Source organism: Adiantum capillus-veneris, chromosome 25, assembly GCF_014529385.1.
Source record: "Adiantum capillus-veneris isolate H3 chromosome 25, ASM1452938v2, whole genome shotgun sequence".
Classification (NCBI taxonomy): domain Eukaryota; kingdom Viridiplantae; phylum Streptophyta; class Polypodiopsida; order Polypodiales; family Pteridaceae; genus Adiantum; species Adiantum capillus-veneris.
The window spans coordinates 21,289,240-21,312,923 of NC_140955.1; the positions used below are offsets into that span (position 1 = coordinate 21,289,240).

Genomic DNA, 23,684 nt, shown 5'->3' on the forward strand with positions numbered 1-23,684 from the left:
GGGAGTCACGTAGCTTAAAGGCGCCATTTTTGCCTTTAAGTGGGAGGTTGTTGGGTTATGTTGGGTTAAAGGCCCAAATGGACCCCTTGTGTATAGTTTTAAAGGTTATTAACCTTTGGCCAAGTTCACATTGAACTTGGCCACTAACTTTAAATTGGTCCTATACTTTATAATAAAGGGAAGAGATGAGCCCAAAGTAACTCACTCTCAAATTCCCCTATTGCATCGTGTAGCCTCCCTCTCTCTCCTCTTTCGATTCCTAGCGCCCCCTCTTCTGCAGGCTATCGCCACCTCTCTCTGCACAAGCCCTGCACTCCTCCTCGTGCTCTATCACTTGCACACACTGCTGCGCGCTCATCATTATTGTAGGCAAATTCCACCAAAGGTAAGTACTTTTCCCATTGAGTCTTGTGATCCGAGATACAAGACTTCAATAAATCTAAAACCACTGAAATGGCAATCTCAGATTGCCCGTTAGTCTGCAGGTGGAACGATGACGATAACTGCAACCGCGTGCCAATTTTCTCCCAAATTGCCTTCCAAAACAAACTCGTAAATCTGGGGTCCATGTCGGAGACAATCGTCTCAGGCATGCCATGTAATCTGAAAATCATCGTGACCACTCTGTGTTGTCGGGAGATCAAAAATGAAATCCATTGCAATAGTTTCCCAGGGGTGGGTGGGTATGGGTAAAAGGCTGTAACAATCCCTGTGATTTATGCCTGTCAAACTTGACCTTCTGGCATACTAAGCAACTGCGCACAAACTCTTCCACATCCTTTTTGAGTCTCGGCCAAAAGAAGTATCTCTCTACCCCTTTCATGGTGGTAGCAATGCCGCGGTGACCCGTAAAAGGTGCACAGTGGCATTCGGTCATAACCTTTTCCCTCAACGGCTGTGTAACGCACAACATGGTTTTTCTCATCAAGTAGCCATCCCGAATGGAATATGCCGCTACTGTCTCCCCATCCCGTATCCGTGTGAAAACGTCTGCAAAATCTGTATCTGTGGCATATTGGTCAACCATATCCTCGAAGCTCCTATGATGTATCGCGGAAATAGCCAGAACCAACGGTTTCCGAGACAAAGCATCTGCCACCACATTCTTCTGTCCCTGCACATGGACAATCTGGAAGTGAAACTGTGACAAGATGTTCGCCCATCGCATCTGCTTTTCCGAAAGCTGCTTCTGTGACAAGAAGTAGCGCAAACTCTGATGGTCTGTAAAGACAGTAAAATCCGCTTCGAGTAGGTAATGCCGCCACTGAGTAAGAGCATGGATAACCGCCAAAAGCTCTTTCTCATAAATCTGTGTTGTCATCTCCAGCCTTGAGAACAATCGGCTCTCGTAAGCAATGACATGGCCTTCTTGCATTAAGACCGCACCCAAACTACGACCACAAGCATCACAATATACTTCAAATGACTTCTACAAGTCCGGCAAAGTCAAAACTGGTCCCATAGTCAATTTCTCTTTCAATGTCTGAAAGGCGGTCACCTCTGTGGATCCCCACGAGAAAGGGACTCCTTTCTGTGTCAAGATATGCAAAGGGGAAGCAACCTTTTCAAACTTTCGAATGAACCCCTGTAGTACGAACACAGTCCCAAGAAGCTTCTAACTTCATGGACATTCTTCAAGTCGGGCCAATTACGGATAGTCTCTTATCTTGGCCGGATCCATTTGCACTCCTGCGGCTGACACAATGTGTCCCAAAAAGTGTATCTCTGGTAGGAAAAATTCACTTTTCTTTGCATTAATCACTAACTTGTGATCTCGTAATGCCTGAAAGACCCGAAGCAGATGATCTCTGTGTTCTGCCTCATTCTTGGAGAAAACAATGATGTCGTCAAAGAAAGTGCCAACAAATAGCCTGTACTCTTGGAAAAATCCTGTCCATCATCTGGTTAAATGTCACAGGAGCATTGGTTAAGCCAAAAGGCATCACCAAAAAACTCAAATAACCGAAAAGTCGTCCGAAAAGCTGTCTTGTAGACGTCTCCCGACGCGATTCTGATATGATGATATCCACTCTTCAAATCAATGCTGCTAAAGCACGAGGATCCCTGTAATCTGTCGAGTATATCATCGATCCTAGGAATCGCAAATCTGTTCTTGATGGTGATTTTGTTGAGAGCTCTATAATCGATGCACATTCTCCAAGATCCGTCTTTCTTCAAAACCAACAACACTGGAGAGCAATACGGTGAAGTACTAGGCTGGACAAGACCCTTTTCCAAGAGATCTTTCACTTGGTTCATAATCTCTTCATTTTGTGCTTGGCTCACATGATAAGGTGGCCGGTTCGTTGATGTGTTTCCAGATATCAGATCAATGGTATGATCTTCAGACCCTCTAAAAAGTAATCGGCATGAGTGTGGAGAAAAATCTTGGCGTTCTTTTGTTCAGGTCAGAACATATTCGACCTTTATCCATTGTTCAGTTCTCTCCCAAAAGAATGAGTAAAGAAACTGAAGTTCCTCAAGTACAATCTCTGAGCCCTTCATTTGTCAAAGTCGCTTTCTTGGCCCGGTAGTCAACCACGGCGTAGTTCTTGTGGTACCAAAGGGATTCCGAGTAGAACGTCACCCGCGTGCCCTGAACACCCCTGTCATTGCAAACGACGTTTGCCAATGCTCGGTGTAATGGCAACATCCCGTTCGAATGCCACTCGAACTACCTCCGCCTGTGCCCTCAACTTGTCAGGCGTAGTTTCAAATCGAGCCGCCAATTCCAAGTGAAAAGAGTTGGCCTTGGCTCCTTCAAAAGAGCTTCGTGATCCTTCACTTTGCCCCCAAAAGCGGCAAAGTTTGTACTTTCATTCATTTGATTCGGTTCAGGTCCCACGCCATGTGGTACTAGTTCTGGCTTTTATCTGCCTTTTCTGCCACGTCTCTCAGCTGCTTTAGAACTTTCTTGCCTTTCTTCATCTTGTTCATTTGGTGCCTTGTTAGGGCACTTCGCGGAGATATGTCCATGTTACCCGCATCCAAAGCACTTCCCCTCCCTGACGAAGCGAGCTCTCTCCTCAGGAGTAAGCTTGGGTCGTGCATCCTTCTTTTCTGGGTTGCTCTTTCTCTTTCTACTTTCATTCGCTGAAGTCTGTTCGGCTCGTTGTGTCATGACCTCATCGGTGGGGTAGGTTAGACTGCCAGAGTGAATGGCAAAGCCCCGTTTTGCATGACTCATCAACTCCTGAATAGAAGCTGACTTTTGTTCCAAGCAGTGATCTTGGATCTGTGTAGGTAGACCTAAGGTAAACCGCTCAATCTGTTCTCTGAACGAGATCTTCTTGAATGAAGAGGCGGGTAGAAAAGAGCTCCAGAATCTCTCACAGTAAGCATCCACTGTATCTCTCTTGGTCATCCGAAGATGGTTCCAAGCAGCTCGTATATCGCGTTCATACTCTTGCGTCAACCAAGAAGAAATAAAAAGCTTCTTAAATTTCAGCCATTTAACTGGCGCAGTCTTGTTTAAAAGAAGCGTGGACCACCAAGTTCGAGCATTCCCCTTAAAATAAGAGGCAGCTCTCCGAATCTTGGAGTGCTTTGAGTAGCATCCTCCCGCGAAAGCGATGTCAAACTGCTGTATAAAAGACAAAGCCTTCGAAGCATCTTTGTATCTTGAAAAAGTGTCAAATTTAATTGACTGTCCATCTTCTTTAAACTCTCGGACTTTCTTGCTTTTATCTTTCAGAAAGTCATACTAGTTGGCTTTATAAAAATTCTTCTTGTTCGCATAAAAGTTGCCGTCATCAGAGTCTAAACTGTCTGTAGACGAGTCCTTTGTAGAACTGTCACTCACTGTGCGAGATTTAGACTTCTTTGCCTTTTTCTTGCCCTTTTCGAAGCGTTGTTTCTTGCTTCGCTTTTGGCCTTTTCTGTCTTCTTCGCTCGAATCTAAAGAGCTAGAAGAACTGTCAGAAGAAGAAGAAGAACTGGGTACTCCTTCAAATTGAACACGCTTCTTTTGTTTCTTTGCTTTATCAAAAGTCGATTGATGACCCAAATAACCCGGGAAGTCAATGCTTTTCTTTTGCTTGTTTCCGTGCTTTTTAGTTTTGTACTGCGCGTCAAAAAGCTGAGCAATCTGTGCATCAACCACCTCTTCTAATTCCTTCTTTGAATATTTCTTGTGAACAGAAGGTTTCTTGAGAGATGGTTTCGGGGGTGGTTCTGTGGTTTTCTGCCACTGCTCGTGCACTTCCTGAAAAGAAGTCTCGCTCATATATTTTGCAAATTTTGGGTCCTTTGCAAAATTGAGCATCATCTTTGTTGCATCGCCGATCAATTGACGACGCTCCATCTCTCATCGCTCTGCCTGAGTAGGCCGAGGCGGGCCATACTCTTTGCCGGAATCTTCGTTGTGATCCCTTGCCGCATCTCCGGATATAGAGGGAGTCGACTGATCCTTGCATGAAGCCATAGGTGCCGCGGAAATTTTTTTGGGATCAGATTTCCCGTAGAAGAGAAATCGACCGTGCTTTGATACCACTGTAACAGACTTGACACTCCAAGTCAAGAATAAATCACGATAGCACCAAATAACCACTTCAAAACAATTCACAGTTCACGATATATTTGCACTGGCCCGACGGAGTTCCGTGCCTAGAGATATTGGCCCCAAAGATTGGTGCCCCTTTCGGTATTTCTTTATGTATTAATCAATGTTCAAAGTACAAGAGAGCGGTTAGGGTTTCACTCTCAGACTTTGCGTCCAGATGCTCTGCAGAGTGTGCCCAAAACCATTTATTTAAAGTTTTACAAGGGATGCCAAAAGCAGAGCCCCAAAAGCTTCCAATCAAAAGCCAAGTGTTCTCTCTCTATTTCACATAAACTCTCTTGAGTTTTGTAAATAAAGCAATCCAATTCTCTCTCACAAGCTCCAACTTGCATAGAGAAAATAAAGCAAAGGCTGCAAAATTCTGCCGCAAATTCAGCCAGCGCAAATTTCGGGACTGCCGTACTGCTACGTCAGCATACCAGCGCATTTCACGGAAATTCAGCCTGCTGCTAGGGTTAGGGTTAGGGTTTAGGACAGGTTTTAGGGTTAGGATTTCTGGCAGATTTTAGGGTTTGCAGGTTTTAGGGTTAGGGTTTGCAGAATTAGGGTTTTCAGCAGCTCGGTTCCCAGGCAGACACGTCATCACTTTGTGACAGCATTGCTTTTGGACCAGATGCTTTTAAGTTTGAAGGCTTTTCATATAAAACTGCTTTTGGGAGCTAGGGCCTTTAAATATGAGGCTAGGTCTCATTCTGTGGCATGCTTCCTGGAGAAGGTGCAGAGTCTTGAGTACTAGCTTGTACTGTGTTGATGCAATATAAAGAAATACGGAAGGGGCGCCTGGGTTTGGGGCCAATACCCTCTGGGGTGAATTTCCGCCACTCCGTGTCGCGTGTCGTCTCTCTCTCTCTCTCTCTCTCTCTCAGTTTTGTTTTTATTGAAGTGCTAAAAGTCTGTTCAGTCTGTTTTTTTCTATTGGCATGTGGTGCTTGTACACGTGCTGCTCGTCGTGTGACAACCCACGTTCTTGGGGCTTGACCTTGGTTCAACAATGCGGTCCACCATTGAAGCACATTCCCTTTCAAGAAAGTGACAGCCTTGCGTATCTTTGAAGATTCCGTGAAGTTTCCTCCAGCATAAGCTGCATCGAACTGTTGTATGAAGGTCAAAGCCTTCAATCGATCCTCAGTTCCTCTGAAAGTTTCAAACTTCACTCCTTGCCCACCTACCTTCCTTGTAATCCTTAGGCTGACTCAAAGAAGCCACGTTGTCATAAATAGGTGCCTGTAACAGTGGTGCTCGATGATTGTTCATTCCTGCACTCGTATCAACTGTTTTACCTGTCTTATCTGCATTTTGTACGTATGGCTGCGAAAAACCAGCCATACCAAATTGTGTTCCAGGCACTCGAAATTGGCCATAGGTACCCTGAAAACCTGGTTGGACACCCATGTTCGCGTACATAGGGTTACCCATGCTTGTTTGCATTGTCTCGAACACATTCCCTAGCATATAACATGTGGAAGGTCGAGCCATAGCTTGAAACACTGAACCACCTCCAAAATAACGAGGATAAGTATTAGGTAATGGAAGGGTCTGACGCATAGCTTGTTCATTACTCCCTTGACCATTCACAAACGGTTCTTGTCCAGCTAAAGCAAGTTGCTTTTTGGATTATTGGACACCGCTAGTTGCTCAACCACATGGGCTTTCCCTCGAGCATTGTGAGTCCTCTGTGCATTGGAAATCTCCTTTTCCTGCAACGGCTCAATCATGCCCTGTGTAGGAGGCTGAAAACCCTGTGTCGGAGCCTGTAAGAACTCCTGCATTTTTGGGTTGCTAGCCAACTGCTGAAACATGTCCATGCAGCAACGCAGTTGAGCTTTCAACAACCTGTCCTCTTCTTGAAGAGTTGAGGGAACTTTCTCTGTGCCATGTGAGGAAGATCCCTCTTCAGGTGCTTGGTCTCTCGTCTCTGTCATGATGACAAGCTCTGTGTTGCTTTCACCCACAACAATCCACGCTGCACTTTTTGAAGAGAAAGTGACTATCCCGTCGATGGAACCATATAACCGGCCTGTACAACGTAGAGGGCGGTACTATTTCAATTACCTGTTAACTTTACACAGAGCACTATGAAGGAAAGAGAACATAGATGCGTCGAGCGACTAGAATATCTTGCGCACATGAGACCAACACCTTGTAGGCCCCAAAGACTGGCGCCCCTTTCGGTATTTCTTTATTCAATTTAAGGTAGACGATCCGACCACTTAGTACAAGCTTTCACAAAGCTGTCCAAACCTGGCGAGGGCTGAAAACGCAGGTTTTCGACTTGATTTTGGCAGCATAACGGTGCAAAACCCCCTGTAGGTCAAAAGTACTTGTCTAGGGCGGATTCCCTCGCTATCTGGAAGCTTTTTGGTGAGCTGTCACAGAAATTTAGCGGGTTGTAATTCTTTGTTTTTCATTGCCGGGTGCCCAAAAGCCTGTACACGCATCCCAAGGCTCTCACGAGGTTCCCCTGGTGTTCCCTTGCAGTTTAGGTGCGAAACCCTAAACCTGAAAAAAAACACAGCAGGCTATAATTCCCTGTTTCGGATCGTTTTTAGCGGAGCGAACACACCTACGCGTGTCCCAAGGGCTCCCGCACGCAATGGGACAGTTCCCTTGTAAATTGGATGAGTTTTCACGCGAGAAAACTCTCCAAACTCGCAATCTTTCTTGATGGAACTGTGCGTGCCTGTGGGGGATAGCAATTAGGTAATCCGGTTCCTGTTCAAAAGGCTCTTGCCTTGGCAAACGCGTGTAAACCCCCAGAATTGTACATATTCATCTGAGCCCAACTAGTGAGGCATTACCATATGTGCCAAAGGGGAGAGAGAGATTGGCGAGAGCAAGTCATCGCGCTGCATGAGATAGAGGAGAAGGCAAGCTTTCCATTAAAGCTGTAGACCTGCACCCACTACTCACTCACACACTGTAGGTCACTTATGTGTAAAAGTCCAGGCCCCAGCCTCAAATGGGTGCCTCCTCTTGCTGAGGTGTCTTGCAGGCTGCTCTCCTCCTGCCAAGTGTCCAGTTTGCCCCTTTGAGTTAATTCCCTAGTTCCCACTGACTTATAAAGTTATAAGTGACTTTCCGAGTGGCCCAGACTTCATTTGGCGCACACAGGCTTCCATACTCATCAGAATTCAGTGTTAACTGGCCTGACCAGTCCCAAATTGATCGACCCAGACTCCCGATGTGAGAAACCTATTCGGCCGCAACCGTTTCACACTGGCCATGCAATGTCCACTTGAACCTTCTCAAGGGTTCCGCGGAAAACAAGTCAATTAAATAAATAAATAAAAATATCTAGTACTTATTTACGGAAGGCATTGGGAAAAATACACCTCCTGGTGACAGATAGAGAATGAGGTTATACAATTCATAACATAACATAGTAGAGAAAGAGAGAATTCAATTCATATAAAGCATAATAGAGAGAGAAAATGAGAGAATGAGAGGGTGAGGGATGATGAGGGATAGAGGGGTGGAGTTCCCTCTCACATAGCAATGGCCCCTCAAATAGGCACCCTTGTGGTATTTCTTTTTGTATTAAGAATCAGCAGCAGTATAATGAAGCCCTAATAGAGAGATGGCGCCTGTCATGTGCGCACTGTAGTTTCGCCACGTGGACAAGCTTCTGCTACAGTTCTACGTCAGTCCTAGTTTAGCATAGGAGGCTAGCCTGGCACTTTGTGAGCCTCTAGCAAGACGTGCATGTTCAGGCGGGTCGTAGTTGCATACCCTCTCTTGCACAGTACAATCATTTCAACATATAGGTGGGCATGGGGACCTGTCGTTATTCAACAGTACTCCATTGTAGCAGACCAGCGCTTTTAGCGACAGTCAGCAGCGTTTTCAGCCCACAGTCCCAAGCGTTTTCAGCCATAAGGGTTTCAGCCCTTCATAGCCAGCCCTACAGATTCCGGCCCTTCCAAGCATCAGCATTTTCATCGTTCAGCCTTAGCCTTGGAGTACCAAGTATTCACAGCAAGTACCCCTCAACATCTCAGCAATACCAAGCATGTATAGCCAGTACCCATCAGCAGTACCAAGTAGATTCATCAAGTACCTGTCAGCATTCATCATCTAGGACCATTGTGTCAGCATTGTGCAAGTAAATAAAGCAAGTATTTGCTCCGGCAACAGAGCAAGGGGGCCCTTGAGGGTGGTTGGGACCCGACATGCATTGTCGTCTCTCTCTCTCTCTCTCTCTCTCAAAGAAAGTATTTGCTCCGGCAACAGAGCAAGGGGGCCCTTGAGGGTGGTTGGGACCCGACATGCATTGTCGTCTCTCTCTCTCTCTCCCCCCCCCCCCCCCCCCCTCTTCCCCCCTTTCAGTTCAGTTTCTCTCAAGTGAGGTAAAGTCCTTGTGTTTGTGCAGAGTACTAGATCCGAGCTAAATCCTTTAACACCTTTGTTGCACTTGACAACGCCCCAAAGCTAAGAATTCCAACCTACAAATAACTGGTGTGTGGCCTTAAATAGGTGTGGCTGAATATCCAAGGTAACGCCGCCATTTTGCAATTAGTAGCCCATGCAAGTGAGCCACTTGGCTAGTAATGCCTTACTGCAATTGATTCCCTTGTTAGAATGCAGCCCATGAGCCTTTTCTTCACATATCTACCTCTTGTAGATACGTGCAACCCCTACAAGAGGTAGTCCGCATGCATAATACTGTCAGCTCAATATTTGAAAATGCACATGAAATTGAAGAACTGAACCTAGAAGAGCTTCTGAGCATTGGCCGAGGGGCCGACCCCTAAAAATCCCAAAGCTTGAAGTCTGAGACCGATTTATGTCAAACGCGTTGATATGCTGACGTGGCAATCTGTACAGATGATGACGTGGTAGGATTGTACGGATTTTTCGCGAATTGCGTTGAGGTTGCCACGTGGTAGGTTGTACACCGCAAATTACGTTGGCTGTTTTTGGTTAATTTCAGCGCTAGCTTTTGGGAGTATATGTTTTTGGAGATTAGTGCTTTTGTGGGAAGTGCTTTTGGGGCTCTGCTTTTAGGCATCCCTTGTATTGTATACAAGCATTCTTGGGCCTCACTCTCCAGAGCATCTGGACGTAGAGTCTGAGAGTTGAGGACCCTCGGGAGTTATATTGTTGTGACATGTAATAATAAAGAAATACCGAAAGGGGCGCTAGCCTGTGGGGCGAGCGCATCTAGGCGTGGAACTCTGCCGTGCCATGTCAACTCTCTCTCTCTCTCTCTCTCTCTCTCTCTCTCTCTCTCTCTCTCTCTCTCGTAAAGTTCAATGATTTTGTAGTTTCTATTGATGTGTTGCTATTGATTTCTCACTGGGAGTGTCCAAGCTTGTAACAGTTTTCGGGCCTGTAATTTTGATTATGTAATACAAAAGGGTACCAAACCCCACTTCTTTTTGAGAGAGAGAGAGAGAGAGAGAGAGATTGCTTGTACCAACCGACAAGGCAATGAATTAGATGATTTTACAATGGGGGTAGAGTATACTTAACTTTCCTTCAAGGGTGAATCTGGGCTTATCCTGGATTCATCTAGGTATATACTTAAGTCTTATATACTCCTCTGGGGTATTATATACCCCTCACATGAATTGCATGACCCAAACTTATGTCTAAGTAAGTAAAATAAATACCAAAAAATGACAATTGAAACATTGGGCATTCACTTGAGATGCAAACCTTTAACATTAACTGGCGTCCAAAAGCACCCAAACGTCTCATGCTTTCAAAAATGTTACCAAAAAGCACCTTCAATGCCAAGAATCAATCATGTCCGCTCTGTCAGTACGCTACCACGTCAGCCTGCCACGGCAATAGTCCTTACAATACGATGTCCACACCATTCGTACAGCCCCAACAAAGCATGGCACTAAATTTGGGCTTTATGGGTCTACCCTAGCTCCTCTTGGATATAGTCATGCCATGCCATCCAATTTGTGACATTTATGCATACAAGATGTTGGCCTCAAGAGAGCTTGTGTCTACTAGATAGAAGCAAACAACTGTTTGAACATGAGCCAAATCTTTGGAGCCTGCCTCCCTTCAAGAAAGAAGAGCGAGATTGGGAATGAGCCATCAAACAAGGAAACCAAGGATATCTCGCTTATAACATCTGCGTTTAAGCCAACCCATCTCCCGATTGGAGTAGATCCATTGTGAAGAAGGTGGTGGATGCAGCTTCAGTCCTAGCATTTGTGGGCAGATCCAAATAGCCATCTTCCTGGCCTTCTCCTTACAAGCGACCCCGTATCAATTCCACATCAAATTTTGCAATGAAAGCAAAGGGCTTTCAACCAGTCCTTGTTCTCTTGACCTTCTAATTGGTCATAGGGAGTGGCTTGAAGCAATGTATTACGGGTTCCTCCAAAAGAAGTGCCAAAAGGTGGCGCCATCCCTAATGCATGCATCCTTGTCATCTCTCCATAATATGGGCCATAAGGAAATTCGTGTATGGCAGGCATCGCGCCATACATGCCCCCTCTACATCTAGGCCTAGAAGCTCCAAAAGCCCTATGACCTCCGTAAAGCATCCATTGAACATTCCTCCTTGGCACTGCCATCTCGGAGAAAGAAGGATCTCTCCCTACATATGTTCTGGGAAATTGGAACACTTGAAAGGGTTTCATGCTTGTTTGGGGGGAGGGGAAAGGGGGGGGTGGGGGGGGAAGGGGGTGCGCTGTAATATGTGATGTTTTATGACGATGATGCAAACTACCCCAAAGGTGTTTGGAGAAGTATATGTGATGCTGTGAGAGTCTTACAGATATATAAATCATGCTTGTAGAAAGCGTAGCTTCCTTGTTAAAAAGAGTTCGTGCCTTTGACCGTTGCTTTTATCTGAGGATTAATGGGCACCTTCAGGTGTCACGTGCGCATTGCACTAGTGCCACGTGGACAAGCTTCTGCCATAGTCTAGGGTTAGTCGTAGTTTAGCATAGTATCTAGCCTGGCACTTTGTGAGCCTCTAGCAGGACGTGCATGCCCAGACAGGTCATAGTTGCATACCCTCTCTTGCACAGTACAATTAGTTCGGCATATAGGCATACGAAGCACCTCTTATTAGTGGGTCTATCAATAAGTGACATTTAGCATTATTGGGTCAAATCGTGGGGCTCCATGTGCAGCCTTATATTGCTGTAGAAGGGACATGGGGGGTCACCTCCAAAAGCAAGAAGTAGAACCAGCAGCACCCGCAACACAACCCTCAGCACGCAGCACAAGTACCCTCAGCATCCAGTCCAGCGTTTTCATATTCAGCCAAGATCGCCAGCATTTTATCCTCAGCAACCAGCGTTTTCTGCAACAACATCAAGACCATTCAGCCAGCCTTTTTTCAGCATGAAGCCTCCAGAAATTCAGCCAGCAGATCAGCATTTCAACCATGAAGATTTCAGCCCTTTGTCGTATCAAGTAGCAGATCTCAGTCTCAGTACCTCTAGCGTTTTTCAGCATACTTCAAGCATTAGTGTGTTTCATAATTCAGCACTTAGCCTCTCAAGTACCAAGCATCTATCGCAGTACCCCTCAGCATCTCCGTAGTACCAAGTATCTACCGCAATACCCCTCAGCATCTACAACAGTACCCATCAGTATTTCAGCAGTACCAAGCATCTCTAGCAAAGCATCTCAGCATCTCAGCATCTAGAATCATTGTAATAGCATTGTGCAAGTAAATAAAGCAAGTACTTGCTCTGGCAACAGAGCAAGGGGCCCCTTGAGGGTGGTTGGGACCTGACATGCAGTGTCGTCTCTCTCTCTCTCTCCCCCCCCCCCCCCCCCCCCCCTTCATTGTGTTCAGTTCAGTTTCTCTTTTCAAGTGAAGTAAAGTAACCTTGTGTTTGTGCGGAGTACTAGATCTGAGCTAAATCCATTAAACACTTCCGCTGCACGTGACATTAGGTCTCTTCTCCTATGAACATATCTCGGATCCTTTGAGAACTCAAGGAAGTGACTCAAGGGAATTTCAATGGCAGCTTTCCTTCCATTATCACTAATGGATCGATTGTGGTTTGAGTTTTATTTGTGCCTTCTGATTCTTCCTCCTCTTCCTCTCCACAGAGACTTTAACTTCCTCATACTATCCTGATTAGGTTGATGTACTGCTTCCATGTTGGATCAGATCGCCATAGAGGAACAATTGACTGAACTTTGATAACGCTGAAAATAGCTACTTGCATAAAAGAAGAGAGGTGTAATTCCCTTGTGAGATTCATTGGCCTCTTAAGGACGGTGCCTATGGTGTTATTTCCTTATTATGTTGATGCTTACTAATACCATCAAAAACATCTGCTCAGAAAAGCAGCCACTTTGACTACCTGCCAAAAGCAACGCGCATACAGCCACATCGGTAGGGTCTGTACAGTCTGCCATGTCAGCTTTGTCCGTCAGTACGGTCTGCACTGCTAATTCAGGACCTGTCCGTAGTCATCTGCCACGTCGGCACTCTGTCTGCACAGTCTTGTGCCACATCAGCTTTCTGTCTGGATTCTCTAGAGTGACACATCATTATTTGGTAACACTTTTTCATGAAAAATCTCTACTAACATGACTGATGGAAGACCCAGGAAGAGACAAGGTTTTCAAGTTTGCTTGGAATGTTTTTTATTTGTGCTAATTGTATTCATCAAGTTTTTACTGTCTTGCATTAAGTATATTGATTTAATATATCTGTTCTCTTGGTGCTTGCATAGTGCAATGCATCTGTTGGAATGACGAAAAGGTCATATGTAGAGGCTGTGTTGGCTGGACTGAAGGCAGTTGAAGCTGTGCAAGTTATTTCTGGCAGCCAGGAAAATCATAAAAAAGTATTAGGGACAACTCTGTCAAGGCCAATCATCTATGTGCAGCTACTTCTTAGCATTGATCGGCGCGAGAGTACTGAGGCTGCCATTGATACGGTGTGTTTGAATTTCTTCATGCTTGTCGTTACTCTGATTGAAATAACCTTTTTGAATCTACAGGTTCAGCTTGCTCTGGATATGCGGAATTGTGGAGTTGTTGGAATAGACCTTTCAGGAAATCCATGGGTTGGAGATTGGTGTGTTTTAGATCTTTAGCCCATAGCAAAGACGTGCTTCTTATGCCTTGCTGAACGAGCATTCTGAAGCTTTTTGTGATTGTTTTGAAGCTTGATTTATCTATTTTTTTAAAATCCAGGAACACTTTTGTGCCAGCATTGAAGCTGGCTAGGGAAAAAGGTCTTCGAATTACCCTTCATTGTGGTGAGGTATTGTTAATACATTAGCCCATTTTTTAATATTTAATTTTAACGTTAGGATTATCTCATCACATGCTGGTTTGTTTCTTGAAGGTGCCAAACCCAACAGAAGTTCAGAACATGTTGCTGTTTCAACCTGAAAGAATCGGACATGCTTGCTGTCTGGAAGAGTCAGAGTGGACATCACTTCTACACTCCAGTATTCCTGTAAGATGATGATGATTGTTGGCCAATTATTGCAGTAGTTGATCAATTGCAAGCACTATTTGAAAGTTGATAGCTTGAAGCACATAATCACTGTATTTTTATTATTCTTTTCAGAAATTCTTTTGATTTACGCTTAATTAGAAGTTTTATGGGTTAATTATATATTATATAAAATCTCTCAAGAAAAACAATAATTAGATGTCGGCGATTGAGAACTTCCAAAGTAAAGCTATGTTTTGACATATGCATTGTGGTTGTTCAACCTCAAAAGAAGTTTTTGTGTCAGAGCAAGCCACATTGAACTGGTAATATGGGAGCGTTTTGCAACTATTACAAGGTGGTAAAGGCTGCTTTATATTTATCTTCAGTTTTGGCCACAAAAGTACCTTCAGTAATGAATTACATGTTTCATTGTGCTCAAAAGCTCCTTATAACCTGGGTGCAATTTCGCAGTTCATCTTATCATAGATATCTTCATGTATGTCCTTTTGCATGAGAAGAAATGCCGTTGCATGGCTGGTCCATTAGGAGTAAATCTCTCCAGCTTTGGGTTGAATGACACTTCCGTTTGACTATGACTTGAAAGACCTGTCTAATCCAGCTCAAAGAAAGTATTGTACAAGTCTTTTCGAGTGCAGGAAGTCTTTGTGACTGTTGGAAGTCCCCAAGAAGCATAGCAGTCCATGCAAGCTTCAGCTAAAAAAACCTGTATGACTGCAGAACATATGGACGTGAAGATCTTTTAAGCAATAACTGTATATTTTTCAATGCTGATGAGGAATTCGCTTGTACCTGACAAGGGTTGGAAATGCTGTATTACACATCAAAAGAAAATTGACTTTGATAAGTTTGTTTTAAAATTTTTATTTTAATAATCATGGTCACGTCGAAATGCATTTTGAGAATGTTTTTGTAGGGCTGGTAGTTTTGATATTCTGTTCAGTCATATAAAACAGATGTCGTTTGCCAGAAACAAGTTTCCACTCATGTTAATCTTTAGAAGGGTTCAAACCTTCCATAATCCATCCATAAACATTTCAATCCAACCTTTTAATGTGCTCCATCGCTAGACTGGAACATCTAAAAAAGAAGTCAGCCATTGACAGGGTTAAATGCTTTGGCATTGAAACATTTGGTAGTGAAGTTGCTTTTGAGCACAATTGTCTGGCAAAACGTTTATCCAGCCAAAGAACCTTTTAAAGGGTATATGACATCTTTGCAAGAAACGGATGTACCAAGGACTAACCTTACGTTTGGAAAACTAGAAGGATAGTTGTCACATTATGCACACACTTCGTTACAGATGTATGGCACCCATGCAAGAAGCCAACACCATGGCTACTAGCCTGTTGAGTGGCAAATTAGAAGGATATGTGTCACGTCATGCATGCATTGTTGAGAGATTTGTAACCATTCATCATTCCTCTCTTAGAAGCAGAGCATAGTTCCTTTTACAAAGGAGGACATAAGCAAGAGGGTTAGCAAGGACGGTTATGCACAAAAATGCTACTCAAGAAGAAGAGTTATTTAAGGGAAAGCTTATACATTTCATGGAAGGATGACACCCTTGTGTCCAAGAAAAGGTGTGTGTGCATGCACACCTAGGGGCCTTGCGCTTGCTTGCGCGCGTGCACACACACACACACACACACACACACACACACACACACACACACACACACACACACACACACACACACACACACACACACACACACACAAAGAGAGAGAGAGAGAGAGAGAGAGAGAGAGAGAGAGAGAGAGAGAGAGAGAGAGAGAGAGAGAAATGTTATATTAACGTCTTCAAAAGGCCATAATGACCTATGAGACCCGAAAGTTACAAAGTGGTGGATCTGATACAAAGTCAGAGTAACAAAATAACCTAACAACAGTACAAAACAAAGATATATACTAAGTTGATCGATGTTAACCAAGCAAAAGACTAAGCCAAAAAAAAAAGAAAAAGAAAAAAAAAGGGCGGCTTGTTGGGATAGCTGAGTCACAAGAGATCTAGCATCAATCGTTGGCGAATCTCATCAATTTCCTCCATGGTTAGTAGTCTGACCGGGCGTCGTGCATGCTTGGCCAACGTGCTCCGAATTTTCTGTCGTAGCCTTCGTCGATGCTGTGTAGTTCTTTGCAGTCGCGGGCGCCTGGATTTCCCCAGTTCAATCGCTCGGTCAATCAGTGTGCCTCTGGTGTGAGACGAGGGGGAGCTTTGCTGTGGGAGTGGCTCTTGCGGCTGTCCCGTGTTTGCTCTGAAGAAGTCTGTGATCCGTCTTTGAGACTGGCTAGCCTCGCCATTCATCAGGCTATCTCTGTGTCTGTGCAGCTCGAGCAAGAACAAACCCAGACATCTCTGATCTTCGTATCCCATGACCCTTGAGAGTGGTCCAAGCGGCCTCGTATCTCGTAGTAGACGGGGCAGCGACATGTATAGTGTAGCTCTGTCTCGGGTTCCATGTTACACAAGGGGCATGTCCTGTCCTCTGCTAGTACTCCGCTGTATCTCCCCGTCTCAATCCGCAACTGGTGAGAAGATGTGCGTAACTGGCCGATAGCACATCGTATCCCATGAGACAAGTGGGTATCCATGTATTTGGGTCTCGCCACAAAACCATCTTCCGTAAGCTGGAGAAGATGGTCTTTGTAAAAAGCCATCTTCATGCCGAATTCCTGTGCTGGTTGTATCCATGTCCTTTTGGTGTCTAGCTGGGTCAGGTCTTGGCGTATGAGCTTGGTGATCTCTGACTGTGTAAGGGTGAGAGATGGTGCATCCAATGAGTAATGGAATGGTGGCAGCCGGTCTATACTGAACCCATGTGCCTGAAACCATGATGTCATCTCCCCATACCAGCATGTTGCATCTCCTTGTATGGCTAGCTGTCGAGAGGATTCAAGTGCTATGCGAGCATATCTGTCTCTAGGAAGTGTCCATGTGCGGTTTATGAAGGAGACTGATCTGGTGAGCGTCTCCACCACAAGTGGGGGGGCCGCTAGCTCTGCTCGGATAATGGCCCGTGGTACTGATGCCTTGGCTCTAATGAGTCGCGAGATCATAGAGACGAGAGGTTTCTCCATGTTCCCCCAGCCGTCTGAGCGACCCGTCCTCCCGTGGTGATCCAGTGAAGGTCCCCATATCTCGGCTCCATAGAGCAATGCTGAAGCCACCAAGGTGTCAAAGAGCCAGAGCTTCGTCCGGGGCTCTTGAAATTGAACCTGCGAACACATCCTCTCCAATCTACCCAATGCTGCGTGGGCTCTGGTAAGTTTGGTTTCTGTTGCTCTTCTGAGTGAGAATGTAGGTCCGCTAAAAACCACTCCAAGGTAAGTGTAAGCGTCTGTGTACTCCACAGTCTCCTGGCCGTATATGAGTGTAGGTGCTGACCTCCTGATCCACTGTGGGGTGGTATTAAACACCATAACCTTGGTTTTACCCAGGTTGACAGACAAACCACTTTCGTGGGCAAACGTATGCAGAGCATCCAATTGACGTTGCATTCCCTCTGGGGATTCGGAGATCAACACTATGTCATCAGCATATAACAAAAGTGGAATCCATGTCCCTGCCAACTGAGCACCTTTATCTCCATCGCTGTCAATGTAGTCAGAAATCTCATCCACATACATACCGAAAAGAGTGGGAGAGAGCGGGCAGCCCTGCTTCACCCCAATAGTGGAGTGAACCGGTGTAGAAAGTCCCTCCGAGGTGCGTACATGCCCTACTACTGATCTGTACAATGCCATGATCCCCCAAATGAGTTCTGTGGGTACTCCCATTTCCTGTAATCTGCGCATCAGTCTAGCTATGGGTACCGTGTCGAAAGCTTTGCGGAAGTCCACAAAGCTACAATAGATCCGTCTCCCATGAGATCTGCCTTCCTCGATGATGGCCCTGAGTCTTAGGATATGGTCAAGAGTAGAGAAGCCTCTCCTGAATCCTGCTTGCCCAGTTGCACGTATTCCTTCCCTCTCTGCCCATCTACTCAGCTGTTGCTCAAGAATGGATGCATACAACCGTGCCAGTGTGTGCCCAATCAAAATAGTGCGATAATTCCTAGGCTCCATGGGGTCTCCTGATTTGAAGATAGGTACGATTGTAGATAGGCTCCAAGTGTCCGGTAGGCCCTCACACATGGCACGGTTAAACATAACTGCTAGAAGCTCTGCTAGTAGGTCTTTGGCATGCATGAAATGCTCAGCTACTAGGCCCTCATGATCATATGCTCTCCCAGTCTTCATCCTGTCAATGGCTTTCTTCACCATCTGAGCAGTGAAAAAGACACATGTATGTGGGCATGGGTCGGGGGGGTTGGGGAGGGGCGGCTGTCCAGGTACTGTGTACAAAGATGATGCGTACTGACCCCAGGTCTCTGTGGAGGAAATAGCAGGGGGGGGGGGACTGCTCATGAAAGAGCCGCCACGCCTCACGCGAGTCTTGACTCAAGAATAGCTGATATAGGTCCTGCTTGAGTCTAGCCAAAAAAGCCCTCTTCTTCCGCCGCACCAGGCGTCGGAAGTCCATTTGTGACTGTCTGTGAGTGACATCCCCCAACAACACCTCCTTCTGAAGTCTGGCTCTAGTGTGGCGGCACTCCTCATCGTACCAGCTGTTTTGAGGCATGCTCCCAAATCGGCGGCTCAGCTCAGGTTGGGTGTGTGGGTATGCTTCAGCTGCTGCCTCATGTAATGTCTGTGTCAGTATAGTAGTTAGCTCCTCCAGAGGTCGCCCCGGGTCCTCAGTGCATAGGCGTCTGTAGATTCCGTCCATGTATACAGAGTCCGTCTCCCTTGTGAATGTGTAGCGAGTAGGGACTGCTACTCGTGGCCTGTGTGCTGCACTGAAATGGAAGGAGATGGTCATTGACACCAGAGCATGATCCACCGCCACCTCGACCGGTCTGGGACCAACTCTGAGATCCTCGATACTAGAGATGAGATTCGGTTGTGCCATGACATAGTCCACCGTGCTGGCTCCATGTCTGTGTGGGAAGCATGTAAAGCCTCCTGCAGCAGGAAATCTCTGTAGGCCGTTCAAGATGGCCAATCCATGTGCAATGCCCATGTCTATCAAGTGTCGCCCATACTCAGTATATTCCATATCGTGTGATAGTCTGGAAAGGCCCGTCTCTGCCACATCTGTCTCTCTTAGCATCTCCTCTGAAGTGTCATAAAACACTGCCTGGTGATGGGCAGTCCTAGCATTGAAGTCCCTGAGGATGATAATGTCACCGTCCCTAGAGAACTCCCATATGTCATCATCCAAAATAGAGAAAGGGGACTGTCCTTTGGGTGGTGCATAAACTGATGTACTCGGGGGAAAGTAACAAATAGCTAGATAGAGGTATCTGCTTGTCTCTGCTTTCAGTCTCACCCACATGTACCTAGCCTGCTCGTCCCTGCGGGCTATATGTATCAGTGGCTGCAGATCCTCTCTAAATAACACTGCCACTCCTCCCGAGCCCCGCCCTCTGTGCTCTGAGCGTGTCTCCTGTCTGTAGGCTGTCTCCCACCTATATCCACTGATGTGAGGCATGGATTGCCCAGGGGCCTGGTGTGTCTCAGAGTAGAAGATGATATCTCTTCCAGTAAAGCTATCCTCAAAAGCACCCACATCAAGACGCATAGATCCATTGCAGTTCCAGGCAGCTACTTTTAGTGTGGTCCCATAAGTCTCGCACCGTCATGTGGAGCGTCGCTCAAGTATTACCACTTTTCCGTCTCGGTAAAAAGCGATCTTGCCTTTTCCCCTTGCCGCTCTAATCTCCGGCATTACTTCCTGCATATGAGCGATCTGCGAGAGGGGGAGATCGTCCCCAAGAAAGATGCCAGTCTCTTTAAGAGTTGGTCTTTTCTTCAAGAATGACTTCTTTGCTTCCATGGAGGGAAAACGGAGGATGAGTGCTCTTTCTTTTGAGGTTTCTCCACTGCCTCCATTTTTCTTTATGTTGCCCACTCTCCATGCCCTTGTGTGTGTCGGCTCATGAATCCCCATCAAGGCAGCGAGTTCTTTTACTTCTTCGTCCACATTGCCTTTGTCTTTAAGACCGCAAATTCTCACATGTAAAGCGCGCACCCTTCTCCTCTGCTCCTTCTCTAGTGTCTAGTTAATGATGTTGTTGGGTGTGGACGTGGGCGTTATCTCCTTGTCTTTTCCTTTCTTGGCCACCTTGATCCATTTCTCGGCTTCGTCTGCCTTCTGTTGGGTTTTGGTAAGAAGATCCATCCAAGAAGTCGTCATTGCTTTGTGCTGTTCTTCTCCTTCTTTGATGGCCCGTACTTGTTCCTTGATCGTGTTGATTTCTTCAATTACTGAGGGTTACAGTTCGCCCTCTTCCAGTGTGTTTCTTGATCGGGCTTCGGCGAGTTCTTTCTTGAGTGATGTGATCTCTTCCTCTTGGGTCGTCACTCGGTCTTCCAGCGTGCTTATCTTGCTCTCTTGGATCAGCACACGTCCTTCGAGAATGTTTATTGTGCCCCAGAGATTCCGGTTCATCTTGGTGATGGTCTCCGTCATTTCCTCTTTGCATTTTCGAATGGCATCCTCTAGGAGGTCGGCTTTTTGGTTGGTCTTCCTCATGTTTGATCGTCGTCCGCAAGGGGGTTAGATGCGTGTGTGCACCCACTCTAGCAGCGGGCGCGGCACTGGATGTACGTGTGCACCCACACTGGCGGCGATCGCGACGAGTGGCGGAGCGCGAGACGGTGTGGCCCGGTGCCCTCAATATGTTCAGCTATGTGTGTGTGCGCGCGCGCCTCGAAAACAAAAGTGAAGGGGGGAGGGGGAGGGGGAGGGGGAGGGGGAGGGGGGTAGAAATGAAATGAAATGTTATACTAAAGTCCTCAAAAGGCCATAATGACCTATGGGGCCCGAAAGTTAAACAGTGGTGGGGGCGGGGACGGGGTTATAAATTTGAAAAAAAAAAAAAAAAAAAGTTTCCTACGCGTAGAGGATGGACATCCTACGCGTGAAAGGGAAAGAGGGGGGATAGATTATCATCTACGCGAAGGAGAGGGGGGGAAGACATGCTACGCGTAGAAAGTTGGGGGGGGGGCTAGGGCAGCGTGCAGTGGACGTGGGGGGGGGGGGGAGTGCGAGAGCGCGCGAGCAAGGCAGGACAGCGGGCACATGGGTGCAGGGCAGGGCAGGGCGGGCGCGAGGTTGCAGCACAGGGCTGTGGGGTTGCGCGAGCAGGGGAAGGGGGGCAGCGGGCAGAGAGAGAGAGAGAGAGAGAGAGAGAGAGAGAGAGAGAGAGAGAGAGAGAGAGAGAGAGAGAGAGAGAGAGAGAGAGAGAGAGAGAGAGAGAGAGGCAATATACACAAACAGTGGAGTGCCCTCAACCCCTACCTATATACTTGGCTAGAGGGTTGGGTCGGGCAATGTCCATGAAACCCCACGACCCATAAATGAAAATAAATGGGGTACCTTTAACAGCGCTGGGTGCAAGACCTAAATACGGGCAGCCGCCCCAAAAGTGTCCGACCAGGATCGGATGCACTGTACCCTACATGTCACAAACTGTTGATGTGTCAAGCCACTGAAGGCCCAGAGGGTTAGGACAACTTACAATTCTCACCGAGTGGCCCAAATAACAAATAGGGTTAGGATTAAAAATCCTAACCCCCAACAACTTATAAAACTAGCCGAGGGGCCTAAACCTCTAAAAATAAAGTGGAAGATCACACACTTAAAAGCTGATGACGTGGCAGCGTTGTATGGACAACGTTTTAGGCGCTAGCTTTTGGGGACCAGATGGTTTTAGACTTGATGCTTTTCACTAACTGCTATTGAATGGCCAGGGGCCTTTAAATATGTACTTAGGACTCACTCTCTGGCATTCTACCCACGGGAGATGCAGAGCAGAGCAGCCAGTATTGTACCTCGTTGAAGCAATAGAAAGAAATACTGAAAGGGGCGCCGTAGTTTGGGGCCAATGCACTCTGGGGTTGGCACTACGCCACTCCGTCTCTCGTGTGAAGTCTCTTCCTTTCTGTTTAGTTGTTTAAAGTGCTAAACGTCCGTCTCACTCTGTTATTTTCAGTTGGCATGTGGTGCCCGTCTCGTTACAGTGGTATCATAGCTCCAATCGTGTGCTTTTCTGAAAGCATATCGGTCCTTCAAGACCGGATTGAGTAAGATGGCACTTCGAGATTTTAGAGAAAGTCCGGACCTACGTGAACCTTCATATAGAAGCTACGGAGTTGGATGAAGAAGAAACGACAACAGAAGTAGGAGATGAAGGAGAAGTTCGTTTTTGCCCTAAAAAGCAAAAAAACACATGCTTTTTGACACTTGTGTTGGAGAGGTCTCTAAAAATCTCTTCAACGGTTGAGAATTCGGATATGCAACAAAAGTCAAAGTTTATCCTCTTGACGAGCCCTACGCATTGATGCGAGTGGATTTTGATTCTGACAATGATGAAAAAGTAGGGTTTTCAGCAACAAATTAAGGTTTCTGCAGCATGGGTCAGAATTATATTTTGAGTGTTTCTGAAACCGGCCCGTAGTAGGGGCGGTAGGCGTTGGCTTTCACCCGAAATTCTTTACTTTAGACACACACACAGAGCACTTTGCAAAGAAAACCTACGACGGGAGTTAACACTTGAATACACACACGGCTCGGAAGCTAGAATGCTCCGAGCAGACGCCGACAACCAGTAGGCCCCAAAATTGGCGCCCCTTTCGGTATTTCTTTATTCTTTAGGAGGGTAAATTACAAGGTAAGGTCCCGGGAATCCTTCACGTGTATCCACCTAGATACCATTTGATTTGGCCAAATTTCGGCAGCATAACAGCCCCAAAACTTGCGCGAAACCAATTCCCCTGCTGGAACTCGCTTGCACTGTTGTATACCCTCTGATTCCTGTCCAAAAACAGTAAATTCAGCACGCTGTATTTACTGGTTTTTGCCCTGTTTTCAGCCCCAAACAGTCCCCTAACTGTCCTTTGCCAGTGGGACACGATTCCCAATGGTCCTGGCGTCCGTATGGCTGAAAAACAGTGAATTTACAGCGCATACACAGCGCTGATTTTGCACCTGTACGGTGAGGTTATGACCCTCACCAGTGCCTGCTTTGGAGCAGCAGTTAGCTACCCCTGTTCCTGCTCAAGGAGGCTCTTGCCTCAGCACAAAAGCATGAACCCACACAACTGTACATCAGTCAAATGAGTAGCCCTCTTGTGGGGCATCACATAACTGCACGTAGGGGAGAGAGAGAGCAGTGTGTAGTGTGCAGGGCATCACTCCTAGCACCACACTGTACATGAGAGGGAAAGGAAGCACTCCATAGCTCTTAACCTGTGACAGGCTCTCAATGAAGCATCCCCCCAGCATAAATCGAGCGCCCTCTCCTCTGCCCTTGACCTGTAATGCATCTGTGAACAAATAGATGCAAAAAGGAGAAGATTTCCATGGCTGCCAAAACCTGCGTATCGCTGAAAACGCAGCAAAACAGCCCTGTAAACACGCATCTGATGCCTTCCAATGCTGAAAATGAGCTCCTTATACCTAGGCAAAGTCATGGGAAGCTCAAAAATGGAGAGAAATGGCTGAAAATCCAAGTTAACAGCCTCCAAAAAGCTCTCAAAAGTCAGTTACGGGTTCTGTTCTCCCAGACTTGGTAAATTGACCACATAGTGCCACTTGACACTCATACATGCAATTTCCCCGCATTGGGCTTCCTGCTTAAAAATCTCTCAACTTGTGCATCAGTTGACTTT

At 46.3% G+C, this 23,684-nt stretch overlaps 1 protein-coding gene across 4 annotated transcripts in view; it reads left to right on the forward strand.

Annotated features, from left to right (window-relative positions):
* LOC147424550 (adenosine/AMP deaminase family protein) overlaps positions 1–23,684 on the forward strand; it is a 94,841-nt gene that overhangs the window by 22,224 nt on the left and 48,933 nt on the right. For 3 of the 4 annotated variants that reach the window (XR_015186486.1, XM_086500697.1, XM_086500695.1), the window contains exons 5-8: positions 13,231–13,437; positions 13,501–13,577; positions 13,697–13,766; positions 13,851–13,964. Coding sequence is in view for 3 of the 4 variants with exons in the window: in XM_086500697.1 (XP_086356823.1) it covers positions 13,231–13,437; positions 13,501–13,577; positions 13,697–13,766; positions 13,851–13,964 (468 nt within the window). In the remaining variant the exon portion in view is untranslated. The remainder of the gene's footprint in view (positions 1–13,230; positions 13,438–13,500; positions 13,578–13,696; positions 13,767–13,850; positions 13,965–23,684) is intronic. The other variant, XM_086500696.1, reaches the window with a different exon arrangement.